The sequence below is a fragment of the Carassius auratus genome, chromosome 16 (genome assembly GCF_003368295.1).
Source record: "Carassius auratus strain Wakin chromosome 16, ASM336829v1, whole genome shotgun sequence".
Lineage (NCBI taxonomy): Eukaryota > Metazoa > Chordata > Actinopteri > Cypriniformes > Cyprinidae > Carassius > Carassius auratus.
Genome location: NC_039258.1, coordinates 22,350,649 through 22,376,758, shown reverse-complemented (window position 1 = coordinate 22,376,758; position 26,110 = coordinate 22,350,649). Strand labels below are relative to the sequence as shown.

General features: G+C 37.7%; 1 protein-coding gene across 4 annotated transcripts in view; it reads right to left on the bottom strand.

Moving 5' to 3' along the window:
- Positions 1-879: 879 nt before the first annotated feature.
- The window catches only part of ibtk (inhibitor of Bruton agammaglobulinemia tyrosine kinase), a 28,311-nt gene continuing 3,080 nt past the window's right edge, over positions 880-26,110 (bottom strand). The window contains exons 4-28 of one of the 4 annotated variants that reach the window (XM_026284769.1): positions 25,427-25,551; positions 20,812-20,922; positions 20,558-20,728; positions 20,123-20,240; positions 19,766-19,946; positions 18,603-18,726; positions 16,384-16,561; positions 16,139-16,289; positions 12,679-13,299; positions 11,158-11,244; positions 10,988-11,070; positions 10,422-10,459; positions 10,244-10,340; positions 10,057-10,158; positions 9,381-9,498; positions 8,703-8,763; positions 8,502-8,626; positions 8,309-8,421; positions 7,225-7,349; positions 6,344-6,417; positions 6,181-6,267; positions 5,961-6,110; positions 4,494-4,670; positions 1,932-2,058; positions 880-1,650 (exon numbers count right to left, since the gene is read on the bottom strand). In XM_026284769.1, the coding sequence (XP_026140554.1) occupies positions 1,525-1,650; positions 1,932-2,058; positions 4,494-4,670; positions 5,961-6,110; positions 6,181-6,267; positions 6,344-6,417; positions 7,225-7,349; positions 8,309-8,421; positions 8,502-8,626; positions 8,703-8,763; positions 9,381-9,498; positions 10,057-10,158; positions 10,244-10,340; positions 10,422-10,459; positions 10,988-11,070; positions 11,158-11,244; positions 12,679-13,299; positions 16,139-16,289; positions 16,384-16,561; positions 18,603-18,726; positions 19,766-19,946; positions 20,123-20,240; positions 20,558-20,728; positions 20,812-20,922; positions 25,427-25,551 (3,470 nt within the window). In that variant the 3' untranslated portion in view covers positions 880-1,524. Of the gene's footprint in view, positions 1,651-1,931; positions 2,059-4,493; positions 4,671-5,960; positions 6,112-6,180; positions 6,268-6,343; positions 6,418-7,224; positions 7,350-8,308; positions 8,422-8,501; positions 8,627-8,702; positions 8,764-9,380; positions 9,499-10,056; positions 10,159-10,243; positions 10,341-10,421; positions 10,460-10,987; positions 11,071-11,157; positions 11,245-12,678; positions 13,300-16,138; positions 16,290-16,383; positions 16,562-18,602; positions 18,727-19,765; positions 19,947-20,122; positions 20,241-20,557; positions 20,729-20,811; positions 20,923-25,426; positions 25,552-26,110 lie in introns of all 4 variants that reach the window. The other 3 variants (XM_026284771.1, XM_026284772.1, XM_026284770.1) reach the window with 3 other exon arrangements.

The following is a 26,110-nucleotide window of genomic DNA, read 5'->3' as shown; positions in this document are numbered from 1 at the left end:
AGTAAACTGGAACACATTCTTGCCACTGAGAAAAAATCCTGATTATCCAAAATGATGCTTTGTTGCAGCGCCCCCTACTGACAGATTTGGGCTCAAATTGGTGCACAACTTCAAATTGGGCTGTCCTCTGTGTGTATCAAGTTTCATAAAGTTTACACAGTGCATTGAGCAGATACAGAGTCAAACAGTCCAAATGGGTGATGCCAGATCATTTAATTATCTTATGTCTTCACTTTAATAAATCAAAATTATTGTTAAATGTGACTATTTTTTTTTTTTTTTTTGCATACAAACAGTACATATACATGTATGTAGATGTATACTAGATTTCACTTAAGGGTTCAGAGGGTACCTTTGGTTCCAGAATTATGAATAATAAAAATGTACTTAGTATAGCACCACCTAGCGTCCAACAGGTTTACTGTATGTGGCAGCGTGCCCAAGTAGTGACAGGGATCTGGATCCATTCCACCAAACTGGAGATCTTTATGAATATTTAGGGCAGAAAAATGATAATTGGTAAAATGGTATAAATACAACAGGATGAAGAAATAAAGTGAAGGAATCAGACAAAAACTGTTCATAGCAATTTTGAGGTTTGGGGTTTGGCAAACTTGACTGTTTGAATGTTTAAACCAATGCATAAAATGTAAAAACAAGGTATTAAATAATATTATATGATCTTGGCCTTGACAGAGTCATAGTGTTGAAGTTAAGCTGGAATGGGAAGTGATTAAAGGCCAATTTGTAATGTTTTTTATGTTAGAATACTCTCTCTCCTGGCAGATGAATATGTAGTAACTTAAAGTTAGTGGGGGTGTGTCTGGGTAACGGGAAACTTTAGGAGATGACTATAATGAGACATAAAACAACAACCGCTCGTGCTCATAATCATCTCTTTATTGCATTCCACTGCAAATATCTTCTCTTAACATTAAGCAAACATTACTTTTTTTATATCTGTAGTACCAATCATCTGCTAGTGACTAACAAAAACTATTTTTATCTTGAACAGCAAATGATAATGTTACTGATGTTAACTGCACGAGGAAGCAAGATATAAAAGACATATTGGTTAATCTGCGCTCCTTTCACTGTGCACTAGATTTTCTTTTACACCAGCCCTTGTCTTGTGAGCAACCTATTAAAGTCTTTATTGCTTCTCACGGCTGATTGGGTTTTCTTCATCTGGTTTCAATGCGAGTTTGCTCTTCATAATACACACACACACTAGCTGTGAGATGCAGATCACTGTAGCACTGCATCATAAAATTATAATAAAAAAACAAAAAAAAAACATTTTGGCACACGTGGCAACACTTTGGGCTGAGAACAAGAGATTACACTTTATATTCCAGTCTTTTCTTACAAGAAAACAGCTAAATTAATGAAAAAAGCATATAGTATGTTAAAGAAAGCAAGTGTGCTTGCTGCACAGTAAGGGGATTGCGATGCACCTTGATACTGGCTGAAACGTGAGCGTGAGCGGGAATTCATGAGTTTCACTGCAACATCACATCAGCATCAGTGTTTGTTCCAGGTTGGGATGGCGACTGGGCCTTGGGTGGACCTCTCCACCAATATCAGCTCCTCTGGGTTATTAATGGCCTTGTAATGGAGTAACAGATCCTGAATCGCTCGTTCTTCAATCTATGATAAAAATGAGAAGAATGATATATAAGGGTCAAATGATAAACATCAGGAAAAGATGAGAGGGGGGGGGGTCCCTTGTAAAGTTTTAAATAGTAATGCATTTTCCCAATAAATATTTAAAAGCACAGTGCATTTGATTAAAAGAGCATGGTTTGAATAATAAAGGTTATCCCATTTGACACCCTGACATGTGCAGTGTTAGTGCCAGGTTGTCAACTGCTGACTTTCATTTGTTGAATTAAAGTAAATCACATGCACCTAAGACTGAAGAATGTTACCTGTATGAGTGCTAGTGGTTTCTCACGGCTGCGGATCAGCGCAGCTTCCTGTTGTCTCTCTTCCTCCACAATGGAGGCAAAGGTAGAGGTGGACGGAGGGCTGCCAACCGCCCTCAGCACCCAAGGGCTGATGGGAAAACACACAAACAGTTCAATGCTTACTAACACAACTTCTGAAAACAAATAAAGAAGTTGCTTTCTTAAATCTTTTGAATCCAACTAATTTAAGAGGCTTTCTGATCTACTTCTACTTAAAGGAATTATTCAGCCAAAAATAAAAATGAGCTGAACTTGTGCTCAATCTCAGACCATCTGGGATTAGGATGAGTTTGTTTCTTCATCAGGTTTGTAGAAATGTCGCATTGCATCAGTGTCTCATCAATGGATGCTCTGCAGTGAATGGGTGCCGTCAGAATGAGAGTCCAAACAGCTGATAAAAACATCCCAATAATCCACAACACTCCAAAGAAACAAACCCATTATTAAACTGTTTTTACTTTAAAACTGCTCTGAACAAATACATGCGTGGATTCTGATGTGGGAGATGGACTTTTTCACTAGATGAAGTGTGATTTTTGATTATGGACTTGTATTTAAGCCTGAAGAAACACTTTGAAGTTAAAAACAAATAGATGATAGATTTGTTTTTCACAAACTTGCTGCTTTTGACTGCTTTTCTGACGGCACCCATTCACTGTAGAGCACCCATTGATGAGACACTGATGCAATGCTACAAATCTTTTCACATGAACAAGCAAACTCCTCTACATCTTGGATGGCCTGAGGGTGAATACATTGTCAGCAAATGTTCCTTTTTTGCTTGAGCTATACCTTTAATGATACTCTAATGATCCTAATTTTTAGGTTGAAAGAAGGGACCGTGTACTTGTTTATTGCATATTTTACGACATCTTTCCGTTTACAATGTTGGAAGAATGCATGAAATGATTCCATTAATGAGCACACACACAGAGAAGCCTGTCCGACCTGCGTGAGCGTGAGCTCGTAACCTCAGGTGACGTCGAGCCACAGGGATGAGTGTGTTTGTGACAGAGTCTGCCCTTATCAATAGAGATTACGATCACAGCCGGGCAGTGGAGCGCTGCTGATAAATATTCAGCCCTGTGCTTGAGCGCTGGAGTCATAAACACGAGCCCCGCGGGCAGCTAACGTGACCGAGACGGAGAGACGCTCGGGTCAGATCAGTGCGACACATCCTGGAGAGAGAAACATCCTGGAGAGCAGAGCGTCTGAATCACCTGAGCATCAGACAACACTGGTTTGTGTTATAAACACCGTGTACAAACCAAGCAACAAACGTCATGCTGCAAAACTCCAACAGATGAGACGACAGACAGAAACTAGTAGTAAAGAAGTCTATGATCTTATCAGCTACTCTGCTTCTACAGAATGCAATTATTTTATTTTGTATGTATTCAATACTGTCATTTAGCAAGGACACATTCAATTGACCGAAACTGACAGTCAACCTAAAAACCTAAAAATATATATATATTTAAATGCATCAGGTTCCACAAAAATATAAAGCAGCACAATTGTTTTAAACACTGATTATAATCAGAAATATTATTCTGATTTCTGAAGATCATGTGACACTGAAGAATGGAGGAATGATGCTGAAAATACAGCTGCATATCACATGAATACATTTTTATATATATACACTTTTCTATTTTTATTATTTCACAATATGAAAGATCTTTCTCTATATTTTTAAGCAAATAAATCAGGATATTTAAAAAAAAATCTTACCAAACTTAAATGTTTGAAAGGTAATATATTTATTTATTTATTTATTTATAATTATATTTATATATTTATGATAAAAAAAAATCTAAAACACTTTGTTGCTTCCAAACTGTAGACGGCTTCATTTGTTTTTGAAAAATAGCACTTTTATGTAAAGGAATTTGTAATATTCTAAACTATTATACACAGACATTTTTCAAAGCTATTATTATTAATTTCCACATTGTTTTAAAGTAGATCACTGGAGCAAGTATGGAACGCCATACTTTACTATAAAATACAGCAAATGAAATGTAGCTTTTCATCAGCCGAGTTAAAGAAGTAACGGACCGTTAAAAACAGAGCACGTTTGAGGTCGTTTCACTTGCTGCGGTTCTAAGCACATTCCATTTCTTTGAGAAAAAGTAAAGAAAACAAAGGAACAAGTATCATTCTGTCAAGCATCATCCTAAACTCAGCGTGTCTGCAGATGAACTGTAACACGACGCTGACTCACTCACACACCAGAAGCATGACAGCGCCACCTGATGGAGCATTCAGAGGACAACACCTGCTCTGCCCCAAAACCTAGTGCGCGCGCGTCTAACAGAAGAAGAAGTGTAAGGCATTCTGTGGTCTGCTAGAGTACCTTCACAATTTAAAGCTGAAAATCGTTTCTCTTTGCCTCTGTCTTAGTGTGGGTCTGCTCTGATTGGTCAGCTGATTGCCTGGGCTGCTGTGATTGGTCAGTGACACCTTACCCGTATCCCACCTCAACAGCAGATACTGTGGACTGAACGAGAGGATCCTCACCCTGCTGGTTTCTCCGGGTCGCTGCTCTCGGCACATTTAAAACTCACTCTTTTGGCACATGTCGCTGGACTCCTGGCCGTCTCTGGGGACACTGGAGAGGGTTTCCCACGCCGCTCCTCCTCTACCAGAAGATCCCGGAAGGAACAGGAGGAGGGCGGGGACTGAACGGCTGTCGACCTGATGACACAGCGACGAAAACATCATCCGTGTCCAAATGAGCCGAAATCACCAACAAACTTAAGCTAGGTCACTTCAACTACTTCCCCTTACGTGAAGTGACCACTGTTTATTTATGCATTTATGTTTCCATTATTTAGAGTCTTTTACTTTTTAGTGGTTAAAAACTGAAAATAGTTTGTAACAGTCAATGCGCTTTTCAATGCATTAGGAATCATTACTGTAGGTTTAAATATTTTGTTTAACAACATTTAACATTTCAAAAAATGTAAAAGGTCAAATGTTTTCATTACTTCAAATAAATATTAACAAACAAAAATTTAAAAATATATATAATAATAATAATAAAAAAAGTTAAACCTGATGTACTATAATAACTAAAACTGAAATAAAAATGAATAAAAACCATGTTAAAAAAAATGTAACATTACTAACAAATCACAAAATTACAAACTAACTAAAATGAAAAAGAAGAGAAAATAAAGACTAATTCAAACTATTAATTGAAAGCAGTAGTATTTAAATACTAAAATAAAACTTTAGTATACAATACTATTCAAGGTTTGGGACCAGAACTATTTTATGCTCTCTCTTTTTTTAAGAAATTACTACTTTTATTCAGCATGGATGGGTTACATTTTTAAGTGATAGCAAAGATTAATATTTTGAATAAATGCTGTTATTTGTTACTTTTTATTCATCAAAAATTTTTGAAAAAAGTATCTCAGTTTTCCAAAAAATATTTGATAATGTATCAAATAAGTAATGTTCATTGTTAATGATACCAAATGCATTAACTAAATGTTAATGAGCCATAATGCATTTTAATTTAGTTCATTAATCTTGTGAACACATTTCTTTGTCTAACATGATTATAGTTAACTAAAACTATGTTATTTATAAATCATTATTTGAAATAAAATAAACTTTAACTGAATAAAAATAACTTTCTTTATAACTTGATTTCAGCAAGCTGCCAAGGCAACATTTCTCATTTTAATTTAAATGAATTATGTACTATAATATGAAATTAAACGTGAAAACAAAAAACAAAAAGGCATATTAAAATACATGCACAACTAAAATGAAAATAAACAAAAAATATTCATTTCAGTGACCATAAAATAACACTACGGGGAGTGTAGAGAGCAAAATCTCCAGAATAATGGCCATATTTGATGATTTATAGTCCAAAAAAGAAATAAAACTGAGGACATGTCCAGGGAAAAGAGGGCGTATGGTCACCCTACATTAGATTATTATACCCCCTTCATGGAATAAGGCTCTCACCAGGTCTTGACAGGTTTGAGCGGTGATTTAGCAGACATGCTCTCTGTGCTGCCCTCTCTGGAGGCTAGAGACATCATCATCATCATCTTCCTCTGCTTCTGAGACATCTTACTGGGGACGACCGGGACCTTAGAGCTGCTGCTGCTGCTGGGGTGGAGCAGAGGAGCAGTTAAAACCAGAGCACAGTACACGTTCTGAACCTCCGTGACACAAGACTTACGCGCTGGGACTCCTGTGTGTGGCACCTCTGTTCAGAGAGCTGGCCTCCATCTCCATGATGGCCCTGAGGTCCAGGACAGGAGCCGGGCTGCAGACACACAACACATATTCAGAACCACAGCGACAGCCATCAACAACATCCTCTGTGAGAGCAGATCAGTCACCTGGCTTTGAGTGGAGGGATCGGGACGGGGGTGTCAGGAGGAGTCTTCAGCCCTGTCAGGACACGTCTCTCCTCCTACAACCACCAAATATCCTCAGATGAAGAGCTCGTGCAACAGTGTAAGTTCTGTCATTATTAACTGATGCTTAAAGAGATGTGAGATCTCTGGTGCCAGGATGAACAACTACTTTAAAACTCAACAGCATCTTTCACCATTTTATTTTACTGAGAAAACTCAATCTGAATCCACAGAGCACAGCCATTTGGACTATAATCGTGTTCAATCTTAATACAAAATATTAGAAGTACATTTATTTATTTTGTAAAGAAATCAGCTTTACTAAGCAAGGATGCATTCATTTAGTTAAGATTAGTTTTTGGCTTTCTACGGTGCAGAAACAAACACACATATTTTTAAAGAAATATTCAGAAGCTGTTTTTAACATTGATAATAATCAGAAATGTTTCTCGAGCAGCAAATCAGCATATTATTATGATTTCTGAAGACTGGAGGAATGATGCTGAAAATATAGCTGTGCATCACAGAAATCAATTATATCTGAAAATATATTCATATAGAATTTTCTTTTATATTTTCACTGTATTTTTTATATGAAAAATGCAGCCTACAACAATTTTGTAGTTAACTAGTATCTTTAAATTTTACTAATGGTCAACACATGAATGTATAGAAATGCTGTATATTATTTATTAGATTAAAACAATATCTTAATAAATAGCCTAAAAATAATTTTCATTTTTGGTAATAACTAACAATCTCTGTTGTTTTCAATAGCAAGCGACTATGAAAAGAGTCTTTTGAATGGTGTTATTATCTCACTGTAATGAAGTGTGTGTGTGTGTGTGTGGTTGTGGCTTCACCTGTGTGTCGGGCCGGTCCTGGAAGACGGGGGACTGCAGGTCTCGAGGGCTGCCCGCTCCCATGTAACTGCCCTCGGAGTCAGACGTGATGATCTCCGGCAGAGACTCCACTGAACTGGCCACACCTGAGGAACAGCGCTCACAGAAGTGACCTAACAATTCATGCAATCTGTAATATTCCTCTGGCAGAAGAACTAGAAACTAAAACCGTATTGCAATATCTTTGATACTTCTTGAGTTACAGGCATTTAAAATTTGGAAGAAGAATACTTTTGGCACTTTGGTTCAAAGCAGTTGATTGGAAACAATATACAATTCTAGTCTCAACATTATTATTCTTCAGACATTCCTCTTTAAAACCAAAATTTTTTGCAAAATTACCCACATTATCTCTAGAAGCGAATCATTTAGGGCCTTAAAAATGAAGATGCTAACAGGGAAGTTTGTTAAGACCTGGTATCTTAAAGGACATTAAGATATCTTAAACACTTTTAGAGATACAGGCATGCAAACTTCAGAGGAAAACTTAAAAAAAGTGCTCTTTCCCCATTTTTGAATGGTCACCATTGACATGTAACTCCATAATGATTGCTAAAGTCAACAGATTTTACTTAAACACCTGCTAATCTCAGTGAAAAAGTAACGTTGTGACGCTCCCATCTTTCTGAAGTCATTTTAAGCCTCTTGTAATTTGGCTCTGATTCTCAGGTGAAAGCCATTTTGGCCCCCCTCTACAAAATAATGGATTACACCGTAAATATTCATCCATGACATTTAATATTTGGGCTGTCATCACTACACATCTTTATCTTTATTTAAAAACATAACTACACTAACCCAAACCATATCAGTTAAGTTGAATTTGATCATTTTAATTATTTCTGTGGCTGCCTTAGAAGTGTTGTGATGCTCACTGGTTAAGATCCACTAATTTAGATGATCAATATTAGATCTTTATCGCTTGCTAGGGTGTTTTGAGTGGTTGCTAAGGTATTTAGGGATGGTTGCTCGCTGGTCCATCTCAAACGAACTGATAATCCTAAACTCTGGAGTAAATGCGACAGTGACAGGGGGAGGAGCTGACCTGCAGGGGGCGGGCTCTGGATCACATCAGACAGATTGTATCCTCCAGAGCTGTCCGAGCGCCGCCGGGGCTTCCTCTTCGCCCTCATCTTGGCCTTCTTCAGCAGGCTCTCGCTGGATTGAACACAGAGAGGACTCTGAATACAGCTGGACACTTCTTTATATCACAGTGTTTCAGCAGGTAGATCTCACACCTGGAGTGATCGGCCTCAGAGCCGCTCTTACAGTCCACAGCCGGGTCCCACTCTCGGTCCTCGAAGGCGCTGAGATCCGGAGCGTCTGCGTATGGCGTGATGAGACGTCTCTGCATGGCTGGGATCTGTCAGAGGAGTGTGATGTCAGGATCTCGGAGCAGAGCTTCAGTGAAGCAGACGAGAGCCATGATTTAGACTTACCATCCTCCTGTACGCAGCGGTCAGATCCAGGAGCACATCATCGCTCAAGACCTCCAGCGCTCTGACACACACACACACGAGCAACATCCGTTAGTCTTAAGTAGGAAGAAATCAACACTTATTTGTCAAGGATGCATTCGGTTGATGACAATAAGGAAATTTATCAGGGTTTCGATTTCAAATAAATGCTGTTCTTTTGAACTTTCTATTCAAAAGAGTCCTGAAAAATCAAATGTTTCGCAGTTTTCAGAAAGATATGGTGCAGCATAAATGTTTTCAGCATTGATAATCAAAATCGTTACTTTAGAATGATTTCTAAAGGATTGTGACTGGAGTAACATTGCTGGAAATTCAGGAATAAATGCCATTTTAATATAGATTCACACAGAAAAGTTATTTTAAGTTGTAATAATATTAGTGTTTTTGATCAAATTGATGAACAGAAGAGACTTAATACTTTAAGCATTCTTTATCCTGTGCATCTAATTTCTCTCGGATTCATACAAGAATGTTTTCTATTCATAATGCTTTAAGTTGTATCACCCCAAAGAAGTGAAAGTTGCTCATCCTACACCTTATTTCTAGAATCTAACCGAGCTGAACACAAGCAGGGTCAAGGTTGAGAGTAAGCGGAGGAAACTGTCTGCAGCAGGGGTCAGGGTTTAGTCTGGGTCTCACCTGGACTCCAGCAGCGCTGCCATGTTGAGGACGATGAACTGCAGACAGGACACTTTGAGCTGATCAGCGTTGTACACGGTGGAAAACTCCAGCAACTCCGCTGCGTTCTTCAGCGTCACTGCACACACACACACACACACACACACACACACAATCACCTACTCCTGCGCTCGGTTTGCCACTGCAACATTTTGGACTCCGCATAGTATATTATATGCAATGCTACAATAACACTCAGTTGAACTTCTTTCTTTAACTTGAAATGTTAGATTTACTCTTACATACTATTCAACTGGCAGTCGTTCTTGAAAGCTGTTCGTTTGTCATAAACAGAGCCAAACAATTCATTTCGGTTCTTTTTTCTTTGCATTTTAAAGATTTATGATTTATTGCCGTGTCGTTATCTGATGGCTCAAACTATTTTTTGACCTTGCATGACCTCTTAAAAACTAAATATGAACCTTTCATAACCTACACTAAGTGCACTTTAATTAGACATTGTGTATTACAATTTTTGTTTATATCTGACTTAATTAAACTGGTATTTTTTTGTTGGCTAGGCAGATTTTTGCCAACATTTAAGCTGTTTTTTTTCCATTCAATGAAAGTAAATGAGCTTTTAAAACAACGATATGGCCTGTGTGATAGTTGAGAAGTTCAGGGTCACATGACGTACGGTTCTCAGTGATGGCGACCTCACAGATCTCCTTCAGTCTGGTGATCAGCAGCTGATCGGCCACCACCAGCACGTTACACACCAACTCCACGTTCACAGACTCTGAGATAAGAGCAGACACATGGTTACACACGCGAAACGAGGAGAGCCAGGTGATAAGAGCAGAGCGCTGGGTCTGGGGTGTTACCTCTGACAGTGGGACACTCGTCCGTGTAGATGTACTCCAGAATGGCCTGCAGGACCTCGGAGGTGGTGGCCATGTCCAGCGCAGTGCAGCTGGAGGCCTGAAGAGGGCAGAAGACAGTCAGATCAACACACAGCTCCAGTTCAGAGACAGAGAGACAGTTCACATCACTTCATCGTACCTCAATCCAGGGGCTGCCCAGCATACTGTTGAAGTACTCTGTACAGACAAAAGAGTCAACTTTAAACCCCTCTTATTCTAACAGGGTCATCTAAACTTTGTGAAACATACATGAAGAACATCCAAAATGATTGAGGATCATACATTGAATATTTTCAGCAAGCTATGGGTTGGTTTTACATCTTCTAGTAATTTCTACTCCACTTGAAATATCACCGTCTAGAAAAAACTGCAGTGAGGGCATTATATATTAAAAAAAAAAATCTTTAACCATTTATTTTTCTATTTTTATGTTTAAGTTTTAGTCTTTTTGAATTATGTTTATGTCTATAGTTTTTAAGCTTTGGTTATTTCCATTTCAATAATCTAAATGAAAATAAGAAATGTTGCACTGGCAAGAAGCTAAAGTAACTTGGTTTTTTGCGATTTTTAATTCATTTCATGAAAATGTTATAATAAATAAATAAATGGTGCAAAGACATTTTCAATGCTTCAATGTTCAACAGAATCATAGTGAATGAAGTCTACTGCAGAGGACACAAGTGTGAAATAAATGATTGCTCTCACCCAGCCGAGCACACAAGACACATTTGTGGCAGGGAAACTCTTTGCCGTCCTCGGAGCGCAGTGTGACGTCACAGAGGTACGAGCTGAGGACACAAAGAGAAGATCTGTATTCACAGCCACTGAACGAGTGTGTGACCAACACTGATGCTTCATCACAACAGAACACACACCATTTCTTCTGGTTGAATCGCAGCTTGTTGCCGGTCTTCTTCTGCACCACACTGATCTTCCCGTTCTCAAACTTCACCCCATCAAGCCTAGTCATTCGTAAAATACTTATTATTTAGCAACCGGGATACCTTGTTGAATTATAGCAACAGCCAATAAAGACCCTTCATTTACACACGGAAACACTGAAAGCACAGCAGCAAAAACACCTCAGGCCATCCAAGATTAGGATGAGTTTGTGTCTTCAGGTATGTAGTACTCCATCAGTGTAGGGCTGGGCGATATGGAGCAAAAAAATATATCTCGATATACGATATATCTCTCGATATCTTTACAGGAAAAATAACCCCCCAAAAACTATGAAAAAAATAATAAAATATGCCAAATATTACATTTATGGCCCAATTAAATGTTTTATTTATTTTTTACCATATGTTTTATTGTTACCTAATTCTGTGTTTTAGCATTTGTAATTATAAAAAAAAAAAAAAAAAATCTTAAAATAGCCTTAAGAAATGTTTTTCCCCCTCTGAAATTCTGTGTATTTACATTGTTCTGGTTCTCAAATGAAGGCATAAAACATTCATTTAATTTATCTTTGAATTAAAAAAAAAAAGGGATTTAATATTAAAAATAAAACATGGAAGAAATGTTGTGTGATTATTCATTAAAAAAATGTGTTCGTTTAATTTTAATAGTAGTAGTAGTGGGCTATGTACATTCTGCTGAACAATAGTAATAGATTTCTGGCAAATACTTGTCTTTAAACTAAACCAGACTTTTATTTTGACAGGTTTACCTTTACAGTTCTGTGTATGTGATACTACAATCTATGATGTGATATGAGCTAGTTTAACTCAAATCAAACGGTCAGATGCTCATTGAGTGACTCTCAGAGCAGTTCTGGAGATGTTGTTCATGTGTTCACGTCTTTATTTAGTGAGACAGCAGACGCTGAAATCATCGCGAGTGTCACGCACGCTTTCGTGTGTTTAATGAATGAAGACCCGCTTCTGTGCCATTCATTAACACAGACATGCAGAACATGCAGGATTCATATTTAAATAGACTTTTCTGGCTTAATATTTACAGATATTAGTCAAGATCGCGATTTGATGTGAGTGCAATGACCTACTTTTGATTAATTCATAAAAAATTGACAAATTCCGTGACATTCCACGTTTAAACTGTAAATTCCGTTTTTATGACTGGATTCCGTGATTCCCTCCGCGTTTTCTGCATCGCGGAAATCATAGGGTCCTACAGTATACATCTGCCTGCAGACGCCTTAAAACCGAGGTATCTCCATATAATGGAGCCAGTTTTCTTTTTTGATACTAGTTCTGCAGTCTCCGGGCTGGTTGCGGACGACACCATGTTCAACGCGAGGGGAGGGGGAACAAAATCAAGGAGGCAGGGGGCACACATCTTGAATGGCCTGAGGACGAGTACATTTTCAGCAAATTTTCATTTTTCTACTTTTCCTTTAACAGTACAAGTGAACTCCACTAAATGCATCTCACCGTGCTGAGAGGCTCCCCAAGCCCAGTTTTTTGGCAACGCCTTGCAGCATCTTTACCGGATTTTGTCCAGATTCACCGACATTACCATTCTTGCCTTTTTTCCCAGATTTAGTGTTTTTGGCTTTGGGCTTGTCTGCATCCTCCGCAGTCTTAGCAGGAAGAGAGCGGTACACGTCCAGAGCGGAGCGCTTCTCCAGCCCTAGAGTCTGCAGACTGTGGATCAGCTGCTGCTGTGGTTCAGGATCAGAGCTGTGGGTAGAGCGAGGGATGATGGGCCGGGTCCCGTGAACCAGCATCTCACAGGAGTCTGTGTAGATGAAGTGAAGCACTTGCTCCAGCATCTCAGGAGGAACCTTCTCCAGGACCAGCAGATCACAGCCCACCGCGTCTTCTCCTTTCTTCACCTCTCCATCTTCTACACCCTCTTTGCCTTCCTCCAGGAGGAGCACTTTACGGAAGAAGTCTGACCGCGTGGACAGGATGTATTTGTGTGCTGCGAAGGTGCGATCACCAGCCTGAAGGGTCACGTCATGGATGCTGTCCGTCTCATCGGCTTCGGTCAGGAGGCGCAGGAAGTGCTGGGAGAACGTGGACGCAGAAGTGGTGGGAACTTCATACAAGCTGAAGAACAGAGAGAAGAATAAGTTAACGCAAGTAGGCTCAAAGTGTAATACAACACACTTAGGATTGTATGCATGAAATTTGATTCCATTAATGGTTCTTAAATGCAGTGTTATGATACCATTATAGCTTTTCCTTTATATTTTTAACGTAATTATTTGAATTTTAAATAAAAGTTTTTAGTCATTTATATTGGTTACTGTTTTGATGTTTTTTATATTATATTAATTATATATATATTAGTGTTGTCAAAATTAGCGCGTTAACGCATTCGATTAATTTGAAATATTTAACGCGTTAAAAAAAAAATAACGCAATTAACGCGGTTGCAGTTTTTTTTATTTCCGGTTGTGGCCTATGTATGTTCAACGTGCAAAGAAATATGGAGTATTTCAGTATAAAACTCTGCCGGATTACTCTTCAGTCTGCCACAAGAAAAAGCAACATTAAAATCATGAACTCCAATGTCATGGTTTAAAAAAAAAAAAAAAAAAAAAAAAAAAAAACAATGACTGCTGTAACAGTGCGTAAATCAGACCTTTCTGTACCGCTAACGTTAATAAGCTTAAACGAAAATAACGACATAATTGTGTAGCGGAGTATTTTTTGTACACAGTGCCGCGAACTGTCAATCACTCCTGTACGCGTGCATCACTGTCCTCTTTCAGCTGCAGCAACTTGCGCTCTCTCTCTCTTCATCAAGCTTTAAAACAAAAAGGGGACAAAAAGATCATATTGTCTTTGTGCATAGGCTATATATTAATTAGATAAATGAATATCTAAATTTGTGTCTTGCCGTCTACGGTATTTTTTGAGCGGTACGCTCAAGAGCTATATTTGTCTTTTAATTGCGATTAATTTTAAAAAATTGTGCGATTAATTAGTTAATTTTTTTTAATCAATTGACAGCACTAATATATATATATAATATATTAAATAGTTGTTTTAGTGCATCACATCAACTAAATTAAATGAGAAATGTTGCTTTGGCACCTACTGTAGTTCATATATATATATATATATATATATATATATATATATCTAACTACTGTGGTGCCTCAGGGCTCAGTTCTTGGACCACTTCTCTTCTCTGTCTAGATGGCATCATTAGGTTCTGTCATTCAGAAACATGGCTTTTCATACCACTGCTATGACACACAACTCTACCTCTCATTCCATCCTGTTGATCCGATGGTATCTATTCGCATCTCAGCTTGTCTAACAGACATTTCTTCCTGAATGATGGACCATCACCTTCAACTCAACCTTGCCAAGACAGAACTGCTTGTGATTCCAGCAAACCCATCGTTTCATCACAATTTCACCATCAAGTTAGGCACATCAACCATAACTCCTTCAAAAACAGCTAGAAGCCTTGGAGTTATGATTGATGATCAACTGACTTTCTCAGACCACATTGCTAAAACTGTCCGATCCTGCAGATTTGCTTTATTCAACATCAAGAAGATCAAGCCCTTTCTTTGGGAACATGCTGCACAACTCCTTGTTCAAGCTCTTGTTCTGTCCAGGCTGGACTATTGCAATGCCCTCTTGGCAGGTCTTCCAGCCAATTCTATCAAACCTTTACAATTAATCCAGAACTAAGATTAATTTTTTATGACCCAAAAAGAATACATGTCACACATCTCTGTTTATCAATTTGCACTGGCTTCCAGTAGCTGCTCGCATAAAATTCAAGGCATTGATGTTTGCCTACAAAACTACCACTGGCTCTGCACCCATTTACCTAAATTCATTACTTCAGTCTTATGTGCCTCTAGAAGCTTGTGTTCTGCAAGTGAACGTGGCTTGATTGTTCATCCCAAAGAAGCACAAAGTCACTTTTACGGACTTTTAAATTAAATGTTCCCTTCTGGTGGAATGACCTCCCCAACTCAATCCGAGCAGCTGAGTCCTTAGCCATCTTCAAGAATCGCCTTAAAACACATCTCTTCCATCTTTATTTGACCCTCTAACAAAATAAATTTGTACATATACACACACACACATATATATATATATGTGTGTGTGTGTATATATAAAAACACTAGCTTGCTCTATTCTTTTTTTATTCTATCTGTTTTGTTTTTATTTATTATATTATTTAAAAGCCCATGCTATGTATACTGTGTTAACCTAACTGAGACTTGTTATAGCACTTATATATCATTGCTCTTTTTGTTGTTTTTGTTGCTTCCACTGTCTTCATCTGTAAGTCGCTTTGGATAAAAGCGTCTGCTAAATGAATAGATATATATATATATATAGTTTTGGGCCTACTTATACTTGGACACTTCATGCATTTTAATAAAATTTTACTAACAATATAAACATACATAGTTAAGATAACAAAACAAACCAAACAAGTTTATCATCTTCGCAACGGAGGAGAAAATGCCTCTCATATTTGTTCTGTTGCTGATGCCAAGCTGTGAAGCTCTGCTTCAAAATAAATTCTACTGTATATATGGAAAGATTTATTCATCAGCTGGTAACATGGCTGATACGAATTCAGTATTTACAGTCTTTTCCCATATGTTAAGACGGTTAATCAGCTTTCCACTTTGTTCATGTCTTTAAAAAAACAAAAAAAAAATCATCAATTCTGTAATTTCCCGGTTTTGCTGATGGTAATTTACAAAAATAAAAAATAAAAATCTCAGTTTGATTCGAAGCACATTTTTGTTTATCTTTGTATAATAAACATCTTTGATCAGAATTAACTGGAACTAGTCAGTGACATCGAAAGCTGGAATTGTTAGATTCCAGCATTCCAAACAAATGAAAAGTCATTTAGATCACACACATCTGTGCCCTTAGTCATCATAATTATCTGAACCTGGTTTTTGGATCGGCTTGCAGCACTCCAAAATTTCGTCCCTTAGAATCCATGGTGATGCTGACAGCTCTGTGGACGTATGGGAGCTTCTCCAGACGGATTCGCTCGTAAACACCCCCTCCGTCTGGGTGACCGGACACCTCTATGCCATCTGACACAACAGAGCATTCATGTGTAACGGGTCTAGATCTGTTAATCCTCTTTTATTTGTAAGATTTTAAGTGTTAAACTGATGTTCTCAGTACCTTTTTTGTCTACAGCTTTCTTGTGCTGGCCCAGCCACTGTCCACTGAAGCCCTCTCCTTCCTGAGTAACAAACATCATGCCGTTCTTACTCAGGGCGATGTCTGACATGAAGACCTGTCGGCCATACGCCCAGCGACACTGCCTCACTGAAGAACCCATCGAGCGCCAGCAAAACACCTGAAGCATCAGAGGAACACAGAGGAAAGCAGGAATATGAATATAATGAATGCAACACCAGCTAAAGTTGCTAATTTGTTCTGACTTACTAACTCAAGTCAAAAACACAGACAAAAGGCTCTATGAAACCGGTTTTATTTTATTTATTTATTTTATTTTTTTGTTCATTTTTCTGGATTTTATTATAATGGTTAAATTAAATAAATAAATAAATAAATATAAACAAATTAAAGTTTTTGTTTATACATTTTTAAGGCTCTTTAAAAAAAAAAGTGTTTATTTTTTCGCAATATTCTGATGTATTCGGATAGGTTTTAATATTTTTAGGTTTGTAATTAAATCTCTTTAAGTGTAATTACATTTTAATAATCACAATTAATGTCACAACTTTATTCATACTGTAGTAATTTAATTTTTTTTTTTTTTTTTTCAATAACAGGGCTCAGTTGAATGTTTATGTACTTTCAAAAATTGTGGTAATCAAATCAAGACTTAAAACATTAACAATTAATCTTGAAACTTAATCAAAACAGAATTCCTTTTCCTAAATCATCTTTTCGGACTGTAATATTCAGACACTAATGCATATCACTATTTGATTAATAGTACTTCCTTACTTTTTAATTGAATAATCCATAATATCTCAAATTGCGTGAGACCATACATTATATAGTAAATTCCATTTTTATGACTGGATTCAATGATTCCATCTGCCTTTTCCACATCACAGAAAATCTTAAGTCATACTTCTCAGAAAAGCAATAATGCACCTCTTATCAAACAAACAAGTCACGTGATCAGAGGTACCAGGGTTTGTTTAAATCCCTAATGAGCAAAAATGATGGTGTTTGCTAAAGCAGGCATTTGACAAACAGATGGACTGACAAGATGTTAAGATATAACAGCAAATGACTCTGGCATATTACCAGACATTTAGGTATATGCGCTTTGCAAATTAAATGCCAGCATCAATACTAGCATAAGTGGATTCATTTTAGAAAAACTATATGTTTTAAAATATATATGAAAACACACTGGTATTAATGATGTGAAAATGCAAAATCATCAAGCATGACTAAATTCAACTTGGACCCCATTCCACTAACTGGGCTGGTCCAACTGATAGGCTTTTATCAGCCACGTACTAACCCACAAGACTGAACATCTAGGTTAAGCAGACATTATAACCAGCTGTACATCACAGTGAATTACGAGGGAGTAAAAAAGTCAGCAATAAAAATGAAACGCTGTTTGGAAACTTAATAATTTAGTGGCCAATTACAACTTAGCACAACAAACAACTTATTTCTGTCATCTGATGCTACTACCAAACTCTTTTACACAGGGTAAGGAATCATGTTGGCAACTGTGGACAGTCACTAGTCCCTAACTTGGTTTAGATCCTACCTGTCAGATCCCTACCACTGAATTTATGTAAATGAAAATCTGCCTGACCTATTGCAAAAATATGGTATGCCACAAGGCTCTGTCTCAGGCCCTTTGTTGTTCTTTTACTTTACATGATGATATTAGGAAACACAGCATTAGTTTTCACTGTTATACAGACCACAATGTTCTCTACACTTATTCAAGTTCAGATGAAAGTGGATCATGAATTATACTGAATGTATGACAAGTAATTTCAATTTGTTAAACTGTGATTAACATAAGCACTTTAGATAAAATTATTTTAGAAAGACTTTTACAGCTACAGAGGAAGCTTTGGAAGCTATACTGATATTAATTTGAGACTGATGGTGCGTTCAGTTGAGCATCTTCAGCTTCATTTGACTGTTGAGTGATAGACTCGCTCTTTCAGTAAAAGAAGATTCTAAAAGGATCGTAACAACTTCTTCATGAGCATTTTTGAGGAGAATCAGGTGTATCTGTATGATTAGGACAGCTCAGTGACTATGGGAACAGACTGCATTGGGCTTTAATCCAAGTTCATCGTAAACTTTGCTACACAAGGTATTTTTGGCCAATATTTTAGCATGTGTACTCAAGAGATTGAAGTTCAGTTCAGTGTCATATCACTCACCCTTCCAGCTTCATCTAGAGCCAAAATCACCAGCTTCTCTCCTCCACCATCATGCAGAAGCTGAGGATTGATACGATGATCCAAACTACCACCGCTCACTAGAACTTTCTTCAGGTTCAGCTGTCTGGAGGACAACACAGGGACAGTGTTAACAATAACTAAGTTTACATTTAAAGCTGTGAATTAAACTTGTGTTAAATGTGAATTAAATATTGCATTAAATATTAACCTGTTAACTGTCACTCACGTTTTTGAAGATAGTCTTGAATGTGCATGATACAAACCTAAATTTTTATAATTCATGACTGAAAACATTTTGTAACATGATTTTGATGTGCCATTTACATGGTAATGCAATGTCTGATTTTAAAATGGGTTTTAAAGGATGAATTTTGAGATTTTATGTTTTCAAGTGATATATAACTTCTGATGATTTCTAAAATGTGATCGAGAAAAAGGCAACGAGGAAGTATTTTTTTTAAACAAAGGTCAAAGCTCCTTTTGTAATGTAGATTTCTGAGAATGCACTCCTGTCATAAATTAATCTATTACTTTTCCTACATAATCTTTAACAAAAAATATTGGTAAAATATATATTTGGGAGTCTTAGACCTTTCCAACGATATATAGTTTGTCAAGATTAGATTAGATTTGATTGTAATATAGTATAGTCAACGTAGGCGTCCCGTATGGGTGACAATTAAAAGGTTAAATATTGCATTAAACATTCGCAACTAAAGCGGTTTCTATCTTGTGTGTTCAAGAGAACAAAATCAGCATTTCTTGGGAAATTAGTACAAAAGTATCAGTAATACAATAATAAAGAGTTGCTTCAGCCGGGGAAACCGGTGACTCTTGTTTCCTGCATATTAAATTGACTCTGCCTCAGAGCATGCAAACGAAATTTGCAGTAACAAATGCTGTCATGTTATCTTGCATTTGGACGTCTGATGTTTGAGAACTCAATGATGTGAGACACTTCTGGGAGGTAATTATATAAAATCATTTTGGTGACAGACTGAACAGACTCAGGCATTTCAGAAAGACTAAAACAATATTTTAGATGGTTGAGATGGATGAGAAAAGTCTTCTGGTTTGACTGAACAAAATCTGGATCGGAGAGACAACATAATGCCAAACCCTAGTCTCCTAACTCCACTCACTTGGATGCCAGTTTCTTGCACTGATAATCTGCCAGCAGGTACACATCTCCCTTTTCGGTCACGCACACAGTGGCCCCATTGCTGGCTGCCACCATAGCGATGGTCACATCCTTGTGGTGCAGGGCGGACACCTGTCGAGGAACAGCCACGCACTTCTCTCCGTTGGGCTCCAGCAGGTAACCTGAATGTATCACAATGGTTGGACCACAAGTTTTCATATGGGAAGAGGTAAATGAAGCAGATGCTCTGATGAAGTTGCATGAATAGGATTTGCGAAACACCTGAGAGACTTTAGATCAGTTAAACAATCTGTTTGTTTGTATGTGATAAACAGATCTGGATGCGTGAGCAGCTTACCAAGCTGGCCACCATTTAATCCGACGGTATACACCGCATCTCGGGTCCAAAGAACAGTGTGGAACCTGCCAGCTGCTACACCAATCACAGACCTCCCTTTCAGGGACTTAGAGGTGACCTGTGGTCAACAGAGAATAATATTAAAAGATGCGATATATGGAATAACCTAGACGCTTAATTTCCAGCAATATCATCAACTGAGCTGAATGATGAAGTCACCGAATCAATGATGAACTGACTTTAACTGTAAATTGAGTGTTTACTGTTTTGCATAACAATTTTTCCTATTGAATACTATAAAGCTGCTTTGACACGATCTATATTGTTAAAAGCACTATATAAATAAAGGTGGCTTGACTTGACCCAGGATTTTTATTTTGATGCATCACTAGTTTCGTGATACAGTGTGTCATGGATAAATCCAGGCGGTCCGACCTGTTTGGGAACTTGGCTGGAAGCAGGAGGAGGTGCCAGCCCCAGCTGATGGTGGGTGTTGAGCCCAAAGGTGTAGACGTACCCCTCCTCTGTCAGAACAACCGTGTGATCTCGGGCCGCTGCGATCTGAGAGCAGTGATGGGACAAAAGCCCCTCCACCATTCGGGGAACCTTTGATATGAATGTGGACACCAAGTCTTAGAAAGACAGCAGGTGTAGAAATATATGCATCAACGGACACCAAAGCGTCTCACCAGATATGTCTGTTCATCACCGTGTCCAAGTCGTCCGCCCTGTCCGTGTCCACATGTGTACACCTGACCCTTCTGGGACAGGAAGACAGAGTGGAACTTACACAACACCACCTTAACAGACACAAAAACACAACAATGTTACCATCATCATTCAAGACCATGTTAATGAAGACAGACCGTCATGGTGCCGATATTTAAACACTACAGCAAACATATGTAGCACAAGCACTCTCTTTCAGCAAAACAATTAAAAAAAGAGAACCATGGATCACAAATGCAGACAGTTTTATGTTTAATTTGAAATGATAAGACAATAAATGCACTTTTAAACATATGGAATAATAGAATGGACTGACAATTATTATTATTATTTCTTTTTTGTTTATTTAATATTGTTATTTATTTATTTTTAGCGCAGTAGGTCCAGATTTTTTTTTCTTTTTTTTTTGCCAACTTTAAATTCAATAAATTGTCAATTTTTTGTAGCAGGTACTAATGTAAAAAGGCATAAATGATGGTCTATATTAGCATAAAAGCCTGTATACTAATATGCATTTATCTAGTCATTTTTAAATTAAAAATACAGTAAAACAGCAATATTGTGAATACAGTTAAAAATAACCATATTATGTGAATACACTGTAAAATGGCATTTATTCCCATGATCAAATCTGAGTTTTCATTAAAAAAAAAAATCAATCTAATAAATAATATACTGCATTTCTATATATTCATGCATTGACCATTAGTAAAATTGTTGTAGGCTGCAAAAATAGTGAAAATTCTATTATTATTTTTTTCTATATGAATATATTATCAAATAGAAATTATTCTTGTGATGTGCAGCTGTGTTTTCAACATCATTTCTCCAGTCTTCAGTGTCACATGACTCTACAGTTCATTTGAAACATTATAAATGTCTTCACTCACTGCCATTTTTAATTAATTGCATAACTGTTTAAGGGGTCATATAATGCGATCTCAATTTTTCCTTTCTATTTTGGAGTGTCACAAGCTCTTGCTGCATAAAGAATATCTGTAAAGTTGCAAAGAATAAAGTAAAAAAATCTAAAGAGATATTCTTAATAAAAGTTAGGAGTCAACCACACCCTCCTAAAACACCTCGTTCTAACACGCCCCATGTCTATGTCATGATGTGAGAAGATTGGCATAACACCGCCCAAATGTTTCTCATGCAGAGAAAGGGTTTCATGACTTTGATTCTCGCTGTAGTATTGTTGCTGCCACCACGAAACTACTTTGTTTGTCCTTCCAAAAGAGGACACAGCAAGAAATCAGTGGTTAATTTGTACTTACAACACGGTCCCAGAACAGTTCAACCCAAATATTCAGATTTGTTCATTTGTTCAGCACATTTTACGAAGGACGAGGACTGTTTCCTGAGAGACTAGCCTTCAGTGCCAGCTGTAAGTATGTTTTCATATGTAAAGGGTTTGTCACTGATGATTCAAACAGGAGTTTTGAGCCGTCTAGAGTAGAGCTTGTTGTTTGTTGTTTGTCGTTTCTCCGATCACAAATGCAGACATGGTTTTATGTTTATGCAGCGTGACATGCAACACAAAGACCAAGTCATTATCAGTAATTATGTCCACACTGGATGCAACAAATGCCTCGTTTGTAATGGGTTTTATTGGTTTTGTTTCGTGGGCATAACATTTCCGTCCCATGCTTCAGGTATTCAGCCAATCACAGTGCACTGGAAAGCTGGCCAATCAGAGCACACCTCACTTTTCAGGACACAAACATTTCTTTACACCCAATACACAAAATAAATGTTCTTTTTTAGCAACATCATATGACCCCTAAAACAAAAGCAATTTGCATCAGCAAAATGAAAGAAAAAAAATCTGGGTCATTTTTGCAAAAACATCTAACGCAATTACATTTCAACTTTATAAAAAGTGTAGCAAATACTTTAAAAGGCCAGTGTAAATATGATATCATTGGAGATTATGGGTTGATTCAAAACTGAGACCTGGACAGAACAACAGCAGGCCAGAACCAACAAGCTGCGTTCTGCTCATTACGAGGACTTGACTTTTAACCATGACAGCTTTGCCCTTTCTATGCAAAGCTGGCCAGCTCTGGATTGGCTCGGAGTCAACTACAGCAGCGCAGGGGTGCCAAAGTCAACATCATCACTAATTTAACACACTCTTCAAGGCTGAAACAGAAGCAAGAGATGTTCTGCGCAGCGTCCAAACTCTGCGCTGACGGGCTGCCATACGCACACATTCACAGCGCTTATTTAATCTGCTGCCATTCTCCCTGAATGAATATTTTAATATTTAACCGAAAGCATCTGCAGAACAGCGTGGCGTTACACAATGCACTCTGTTTCCATGTAAGGGGGCATTGGAGAGCTGAAGAAAGGGTCAGGAAACGAGATCCGCCATCACAATGAGCAGTGCAAAATTAAAGGCCTGCCCCGCACTTCAGAAATTAATTAGCCGAATGTAAGTACACACACCGACTGAACAATGAAAAATGAAATGCATTGCTGAAGTGTCTTCTCAAGGGAAAGATGCATCTCTAGAAGTTTTCCATCATCCTAAACGGCTGACATTTTTGGCTTAATGCACTCATTTTGAGCCCCCCCTTAACCACGTAGGGCTTCTCCTTTCAAAAATGCCCGAATCCCAAGTGAAAGGCTGACAATGGGATCATGCAGCACTACTGGATCACATTTCCCATCCACATAGGAGCACATGCTGGTTATCCATCCAAAATGCAAATGAGTCCCCGATATGACCACGGAAAATGGAAACTTATACAGCGTTAAAGCATGATGTTGGCATCTTTTCATGGTCAGGTATGCCAAAGCAGCGACGCTCACCTTAGCTGCGCGAGTTCCAACACAAAGAGCTTCTCTTCATCAACAAGAACATCGTTTTCTTCCTCGAGGGCATTCTCAAGAACAATTTACAGAGTAACAAAGAGGTCCCAGTTTCCTGGGATGGTTTGCAGGGACCCTTGGAGATGTTTGTTTTGAAGGAGGTTCCCTGTGAGGAGCCTGGTATCAAGGCAACCCTCTCAGGTCCTCTGTTTTTACCCTCCTCTCTTGTTGTCACACTTAACCCTGGAGAGTTATAGGATCTGCTAGCTCACACAAACCTTGGGGAATTGCATTGCAGATGAGGATTTCATAACACTATGTGCCTCATCAGCAGAAAATAATCCATATAGATGTATAATGATGCAGAGAAGTTTGGGAGTGACTGGGTCAAAAATATTAAATAAGATTTAGAAGATAAAAAAGCTTGGTTGCTGTCCCTCAGTTGTGGAATGGCTTAAGTGTTTACAAAATCCGGGTGATTATTTTATTCCTCATATCTTTTTTCTTTGCATTTTTAAGTACACTTTAAGTGCACCATAAGTGGTATGCATGCACAACCAAAATAAAAAAAAATGCACTGCGTAAATAATGCTGTGTTTACACCGTGTTGTAATTACCGTAATTTCAAGATGAAAACACATTCAACTCTGTGCGGTTTACATCCTCAGACTGTGGATAATCGGTTTCTAAACACAATACAAGTAACAGTTGCTATGCAAAATTGCAAAGGAGTCATTATTACACTTGTTATTACATGGATATCCTACATATCTAACTTCGTGATGTCTTTCATTTATATTCACATTACTTTTCTATGTAGACATTTATATTGGCAAAAGTCAATTACACGAAATTACTGAAGTGCTGCCAGTTACCCTGAGGTGCAGTGGTCACGTGGTACAAGCTTTATAAGCTGTGGTATATAACAGAAAACGAGTTCCACGAGAACGTGAACACTTTTTTTCTAGTTGGTATCTCAAATAAGACAATTACGTCATGACGTGATAGCGCCTTAAGTTCAGAGCGCTCATTTGCACTCATAACAGCTGTTATACCATGGTCGGTCAGAATACTGGATTCTGATTGGCTAACAGGTGTGCATTAAAACCATTTAATGCAAAGGTAGTTACAAGTCAGTTTTATCACCATTCTATATTAACCCTCTGGAGTTGATTCACGCGTATACATGTCATGAGGCATTTTCTCCTGATAACCCTGAAAATAACTCCAATTACACTTTCAGTTTTGATCGTACAGACAAGACCAATACATCAATCGAATCTGTAAAGACAAAAAAAAAAATTCTAGGCTACAAGCGCCAGTTCTCAAAAATCCCGGGTACCAATGTTCTGTATGTGTTTTATGGCCTTATTCAAGTGATTTAACATTTTTAGTTTTTCACCAACCACAAATCTTTTTTTTCCCTCAAAAACACAATCATGTACATACACGCTGCGCACGTATTATTATAGCCCAGTAATAATATCAGCCCAGTAATATTAGCATTTCTTTATGGTTATGTTTTACGGGTCACTATTAGCCAAGTGATGATCAAACCAAATATCCAGGTGCTCTAAAGAGAAGCAGGCTGAAAAACATATGTGCACCACTGTTTACAAATAATATTAATAATAATGTTGATTGAATTGATTAAAAAAAATGGACAAAAATGGTTGATTAAAATAAACTTTAAAAAGAAACCAAAAGTACGAAAACTGTTTTTTTTTCAAATCTTTAGTCACACTGAACAATATTTACCTGCTTCACATAAGTGCGAGACCTTGAAAACAGGTCCACGATCTCAGGATGGTGTCTGCTCTCCTGGTTTCCGTGTCCCAGACTAAAGTTTGTGTTGCTTCCCCAAGTGTACACTTCAGTAGGGTCTGTGATGAGAGCAGATCAACAACGTGAGCTGTATGTGCTCGTGTTTAAGTTGTGAGGTAATACTGTTTACCAGTCCCAGTCTCTAGTCTCAATATCATCTTCAATCATCACCAAGTTAAACAGCACAGCGTGAGTGTATATAAGCACCGTTTGCTGTGTGTTTGCATCCAGAAATGGTGATGACAGACTAAACAAGTGGATTGAGAAGGGAGTAAATTTTGGTTTTAATGATTTAAAAGTTTAAGCCTTAAATCAACACAAATTCTCTCATGAAATCGGCATAATGTCATTAAAATCCCTTCTTTAACTCAGACGGTTATTCATTCATATTCACATGTACACATTTTCAAACATGAAGCATGAAGACGAATGACTTAGTTTGGGCTGTTCAATGAAACAAACAAACACTACTGGTTCAGACATGTCAAAAACAGGCATGCAAGTATAGAATGAGTATGGATTAAAGAATTTTAACGTTAAGGTGAACAATCATAACGATCATAAACCCTTGTTTAGCACTGGCACATTCACAAATATGAATAAAGAAATGAATCCATG